The sequence below is a fragment of the Haliotis rubra genome, unplaced genomic scaffold, assembly GCF_003918875.1.
Source record: "Haliotis rubra isolate DU_JTF1 unplaced genomic scaffold, ASM391887v1 Scf521, whole genome shotgun sequence".
NCBI lineage: Eukaryota > Metazoa > Mollusca > Gastropoda > Lepetellida > Haliotidae > Haliotis > Haliotis rubra.
The window spans coordinates 52,657-59,706 of NW_025767215.1; the positions used below are offsets into that span (position 1 = coordinate 52,657).

General features: G+C 42.2%; 1 protein-coding gene across 1 annotated transcript in view; it reads right to left on the reverse strand.

The window, feature by feature from the left end:
- Nucleotides 1-4,705, reverse strand: part of LOC124252705 — a 38,761-nt gene extending 34,056 nt beyond the window's left edge. The window contains exon 1 of the mRNA XM_046686359.1: nt 4,465-4,705. Within this exon, the coding sequence (XP_046542315.1) occupies nt 4,465-4,558 (94 nt within the window). The 5' untranslated portion in view covers nt 4,559-4,705. The remainder of the gene's footprint in view (nt 1-4,464) is intronic.
- Nucleotides 4,706-7,050: the final 2,345 nt, after the last annotated feature.

Genomic DNA, 7,050 nt, shown 5'->3' on the forward strand with positions numbered 1-7,050 from the left:
AAAGATTCAACACAAGCTATTAAATTCCAGGTTACACAACATATGATCCTGGAATTTACTCTTTGGCATCCAACCATCACGGGATCACATGTACAAAATCCTACATATAATGTCAACAACATGTGTTCATATTGGAATTTGAACCCAGTTACCCTGAGCGCAAGAAACCATTAAACTATGATCTTATTCTGACAATACTGGTTTGCTGTTGATATACCGATCCCAAATCGGTCCTTATAGCAGACATCCATCAACATCTTACATTACCTACAGCAAACATAGCAAAATACATGTTCTTTTCATTATTCTCATTGGTTGACTAATAGATCTTCCAAGGAAACTACACATTCATCTTTTCATAAGGTTTTTTCCTGTGAGATGCTCTCATCATCTTTGTCATCGACAGACTCTTTCGTTTCATATGGGTCTTCCTGTAAGATGTCCTCCGCTTCGTTGTCATCGATGACAGCATACTCTGCATTGTCTTCCTCATCCTCCAGACTCCCCCGGTCAAGGGTCATGTCTTCAGGGACTGGTTGGATGTATGACGTAACATGACGGCGTGTATCGAGTGTTCCGAAGTCACCAAGACGTGTGTGGCCATCTGGATATCCGCTTGGTCTCACCGATTCAAGGGCCCCAGTTTCAGTTGCTGGGAGGGCGTTGGATGCCTCATCACAGTGTGTGTCGGGTGATCCTAGGAAGCGAAGACTTGTGTAACCATCAGGAGATACGCTTGCCCCCTGGAGATTTCCTGTCATTGCACCTGGTGGTTGGGGGTTGGATGGCACGTCCATCACAAATGAGTCGAGCTGAATGTCGTCTCTACATTGTTCCGTCTTGTTCCTGGAAATAAGAAATATAATGAATGTTGACGTAAATGCTAAATATCCAAACAAACTCCTAGTATATTGCAACTGAGCATCTAGATATCTGAAGTTGGATTTAGCAGCTTACTGTTTCGGCCTGAAACTGTTTATAGTACATGTGTATTTTCCTAATCATTTCTCGAACAGTGTGTATATTTCAAAGCAATTTCCGTTCAAGTTGTCGGGTCATAATGTATGCCTTGAGGAAAAGTATTTAGTCCGATTGCTAGAATGTACGTTCTTCGGAGTGGCTGTCGTCCTTGATACCTCTCCCAATACAAGGCAGTATGTTTAATTAATGAGTTCGCCATGTACCACTTACGATCTTCTCCAGATGCAGAAAGCCACGAGAAGTAGTACAGACATCAGGACAAGTCCTACAGGAGGTAGAATGGCCGACACATATTGGTTTGTGTCCCAGTCGTCATGTGGACTCTGAAACACGCCCATATTGACCTGTAGTAATCTGAAATCGTCTCTTCCAAGTATGTTTTACCATACATACGCGAGAATAAGATTGCAGTGTGCTTTTAAAGCTTAAGTTTAGTAGCATTAGCTCCAAGGAACCTTTACTTCTTGGCAAGCGTGACAACGTTCATCACTGACTCGACAGCTTGAGACTGTCGTCATATGGCTGGACTATGGCTGAATGACGCGTTCACAAATGACAAAAACAATACAATAAACATGCGTAACTGGTAAGAAAATAGTTTCAAGCAACCTTCCTCTTAATACAGACAGCATACATCACTGCCCCGAGGGCAAGAGACCGCCGAATATTGCTGAATGTAGCGTTACACACATCCAACAAACATGCAAAGGCAACAAATGATATATCAGGTACCGTACTATAGCCAATAATGTTATTACATTGTTACACAAACAGTAATAAGACATCGGCCACCACTGTTGGCACCATAGGGGTCACCTTCAAGGTTGCCTTCTCTTCTTTTCGGGGAGGGTACAACGGAAGAGGCAGATATTCATTGATGATTTCATCGGGGTTGGATTCGAAGATTCTAGCTAATGAATCACTGTCTAGAAAGGATCCGTTTTCCACAGCAGAGTAGAGTTGTACGTGCGTAGTAGTATAACTGAAAGGTACACGAAACACAAACTTGTTAATGATTTTTACCTTAACTGCACGACGGGAGATTTAAATATCAAAGTCATTGTAGAGTCAAGTGGTCTTGTACTGGCCAACATCATTCTGCTTGTGACTTACTTGTTTTCTCTCTGTGCCTTGGTTGTAAATATGACAGCCACCTTTCCTGGAATTCCCTCGAGTTCCGTGTGATGAGTCTGTTGAAGCCATCAGCCAGGTCACCTCTACTTTGTATGATCAATCTCACCAAGGAGTGTAATGTTGATAATATCTGAGTGCAAAGTAAAAAAATAAAAATTCATTTATAAAAAATCACAAATTGACGACCAAAAGAACGGATGAAATGATAATTTACAAGATGTTTACTGGCTAAATTGTCAAATGAAATGTGTTCACGTTCATGATCAAAAGGGTGGTGGGAGTAGCCTAGTGGTTTCCTCGATCGCTCGTCACGCCGAAGACGGGTTCGAAATAGTTTTGAAATATAGCTAAAAGCGACGTAAAATTAAACTCACTCGCACACTCATCATCAACAGATTTTTTTGTCACACAAAAAGCACACGGCATACATCTGACTCAGTACCCTGGCAGGATACAGCAACCAGTCTGTTTTCTCCAGAATGAAAATCAAACACATGTCACCTTTGAGTTATGTTGATATCGCCCGTTGTCTTCATTGTTCGCATATTGTAACGTAAATTCTTGTGACAGTGAGTGGCAAAGTGACTTAGGCGACCGTATAATATACGTAACCTCCCTTGGATGTGTGTGTGGTCACACACCATCCCAGCAGCTGACGGCTGTGCTGAAGTACCTGTGTGATGTGCCCCTTTCTAGGGAATGTGTGAGACCCCTAATTCAAGACGTTAATGTTCGAAAAGTACTGGACATCAGTGATTGCTGTAACTTCTTAATTATTGTCTGATATATTCATTTTGATGCTGCCAAGTATTTCTCACGAATTTTGCTGTATTGTATTACGTAAACGTCGTATGTCGTTCAAAATAAACTAACGGGCAAAAGCAACGATACCAAAATTTAATTTGGACTCGAAATCAACTTTGGTAAGTAGTTATGAGCTTAAAATAATCACCACAACGCTTCCCTAACATCTGTTATGAAACATGTTGTGTTTGGGCGAACAGTATCACTGCAACGGGTCGTGAAACACGAAAATCTCGTGAACGGATTGCATGAAGCACGTGCATCTTTGGAGTATAACAGTGCACACAAACCTTCCTCAACATCAGATCTTCAAGTCAACTTCAGCGACCATGACTCGATTATCGCAGGAATCCAGAGAGAGCTATTGGAATGGCACAGATGGGTGCCACTCATGCACATGTTGCAGCGACCTTGGGCAGTACACGTCTAACCATCACGAGGCTGATGACCCGCTACCTGAGAAACCATTTCTTACCTGTGACGTCATCAGCAGCGACTGGGCTTGGACATCCTATCAGTTAAAGAACAGCAGCATGACAACTCAGACAATACGGTATCCGCGCCTACAGACCCTACCGTGGTCTGCGATGGGCACACACGGTTCGCCAGTGGCAAAACATACAGTGGCAGAGAGTGGTGTTCTAAGGTGAAAGCAGGTTCCAGCTGTTCAGGAATGATGGCAGGGCTCGTGTCAACAGACGCCGTGGAGAACGTGTGCAACGTTGTTGTGTACAGGAAGTGGCGTTTGGTGTCATGGTTTGGGGCGGCATATGTTACGATATGAAGACAGATCTTGTTGTGGCGGATGGTAATCTCACTGCTCAACGATGCATTGATCAAATTCTGTGTCCGGTTGCGCTACCATTCCTACGTCAACGCCGTAACCGGATCATGTTCCAGGACAACGCTGTTGCTCATACAGCACGTATTGTCATTTCTACAGAGAAACAACGTCAATGTGCCTCTTGACATGTCACCAATTGAACACTTGTGGGACCATATGGATCGTCAGATTCGTGCTAGAGCCCTTGTTCCTGGAAACCGACGTCAGCTTGATTAGCTCTTCAAGAGGAATGGCGAAGGATCCCTGCCGAAGGTATACGGCGTCTGACGTTCTTAACACATCGTAGTTAGAGCTTGCATTGATGCCCACGGTGGACATACCAGATACTGACCACGTGTGTTGGTTTGTTTACATCTGTGATCGAATACTGGACACTTCATTCCTTCATTTATACAGTGATTGAATGTACTTGTTATTGTTTCTACTCCAATTACATGACTGAGTGCATGTTGTCCATACAACTGCTATTAAAGTCACTGTCCTTTTTCACAAAGGACGTGCCTGTCGTTTTGTAATATCAGTGATTTCGACTTGGTATCGTTTCTTTTGCCCGGTAGTTTATTTTGTTAATTGTTAGATGATCTTCTGGTGTTATTTACTGATTTCACAAATTAATTCCAAACTATATATATTAGAATTAAAACACTATAATAACATACATGAATTTAAGGGAAGTGTATAGAAGAAACTATCTCACTCACCAACCCTTTGGTTGCATCTCTCCCCTACCCAAGGAAAATCACAGTCACACTTGAACCGAGCTGCCGTCGATAGATCCGGTGTACACTGGCCCATTTTACAAGGGGAGCTGTCACAGAAATTAACCTTATCTGCACATGTATCTCCAGTCCACTCAACTGGGCATGCGCACTTGAAGTCCGATTCGTTTCCGTCACACGTCCCTCCGTTCAGACAAGGCTCCAGTGCACACTGGTTGATGATGTTTTCACATAGTTTTCCTAAACAAATTTTAGAAATTATGTAGCAAAAAAAACCCCATCAATGAACAGATATTTTTACACGACTTGTAAGCAATTTACAGATCTCTTGCCATCGGTTACTGTTGGATTTAACCCTTTTTACCGTTTACCGACGGTCCGATATCTCGCTGGATAATGACTGTCAGATGTACATCTGAATATGTAAATGGCTCACCAGTGATTCAATAATCACTTTAACACTTAAAACAGTCACTTTAAATAGTGACGACTGGATAACCGAGTTTCAATGTATACTTTGCCCACACTTTACAGTGGAAGGATCGTTATACAATACAGGACAAAAACCTCTGTCATAACTGGGAAATTTAGTCCATAGCCCAGTATAGAACAATCGACAATTGTATTTGTGTCTGATCGAAACTCAATGGCGGATACGTGATTAGCCGGGAGATTTGATTCATCAATTTCGAGCATCCATTTCTAATAACACAAACTTTGTTCAATTAAAAGTAACGTGTCAATTGGTCTTTCTCAAGCTTGTTAAGGTCTAAAAAATAGTTCACAACAACGCTCACACCAGCTTTCCGAGCATACCTTCAAAACACGTTTTAGCTCCTGTATGGGGTGGCAAGTGTAGTGACTGTGGTCAGGAGTGGCCTTGCAATATTTCTCACACGCAGACCCGTACCAGTCCGGGTCACAGTAGGCTCGGACTGCAATCTTTAACCTGGAAAATAATTCACTCTGCATTTTTCAGGAGAAATATATGAGGAGAAATATATGATCAGGTGGTTAGGCTTCCTGCTTGCTTGACACCTATCACCGTATCCCATTTGCTTAGATCGATCCCCTTGCTGTTGATCACTGATTCAGTGGATTGTCTTGCTGCTTTACAGACTACCGCAACATAACTGGAATATAACTGAGTGCAGCGTTAAAAGAACAAACACACACTATGACAGTCAATCCTTAACGTTGAAAATAATTTACTCTACATTTTTCACTTAAGAGGCGACTAACGGGACCGGGTGGAGAGACTCCAGATTCGATTATTTACAGACCACCACCACATAGCTGGAATATTGCTGAGTGCTGCGTTAAACGACAAACTAACAAAATACAAACACTTTTCACTTTGAGTGCCTTGAGCACCTTGATCAAGCAATTATTACATGTAAACATTGAATGCTGGTCAAAAGCTTACATTGGCATTATGTTGGTGCGAGACAGATGATCATTCACAACATAATGTTTTGACGTAAACTCATTATTTTGAAGTATTTATGAACAAAGAACATGAAAGAATATCCCATCTTGTTTTGTTCCAGCCCTCCAACCCAACTCTCTGGAATCATCACAGATATGTTCTAATCTGACTCACGTCGACCACCTCGACAATGTGTATGAGTTGTACACAGCTGTCTGTTCTGTAGCAGCAGCTCGGATGTTGATCAGCTTGGACAGGGTGTCCATGTGGTCATCACCGGAGATGTCATCGTTGTCATACACCTCCACCGTTATTTCTATCGAGGACTGAATAAAAGACAATGCATATAATCTGTTTAGTTAAGTTAGTTAAGTGTAGCTGAATCAATAAAAAGACACACATATCGATTTACTTTCTGTTTGTTGTCAAACATCGAAGTTATTGCTTGTAAATAATCGAGGCTGGACAAGACGAGCCAGACGTTGATGCCCTGATTCGCCATCAGGATGCAATGACCTGTTGTCATGCTGAGCTTTAGCTGAGTGATCCGATTTCACGAGCACTGTGTTAGCTAGTTTCCTGATCAACACCAACAGGATGGTTTAGGTTTGTTTGACTTATGACGTAATCTGATATGTACCCTTCTGTGTGAAATATTGATTTAGATAACAGTTCTACCGGTGCTGCATTGTCCACTGGTATGACGAAAGGATTTGCAGTTCCTTGAATGCTGCTTCCAAACTGAATTACGTTTTGGTTGCCTACATATTTTGTAGTCCTCTTGTAAACAGAGCACGGCTGTCTTCCTTCAGGGCTGGAATAATATGAGCATATTGTATTACACCATCATACCTACAGGTAACAAAGCGCTGCATTGAAAACACACACTTTTGTATCGCTGCATATGTCGCCAGAATGAATGATGTATGGAAGGTAGGAATTCATTCTTTTGATAAATAGCTCCAAATGAGTGAGTGAGTGAGTGAGTTTAGTTTTACACCGCTTTTAGCAATATTCCGGAAATGGGCTTCACACTTTGTGCCCGTGGGGAATCGAACCCGGATCTTCAGCGTGACGAGCGAACGCTTTAACCACTAGGCTACCCCACCACCCCAGCTCCAAATGTACACACCAAATGT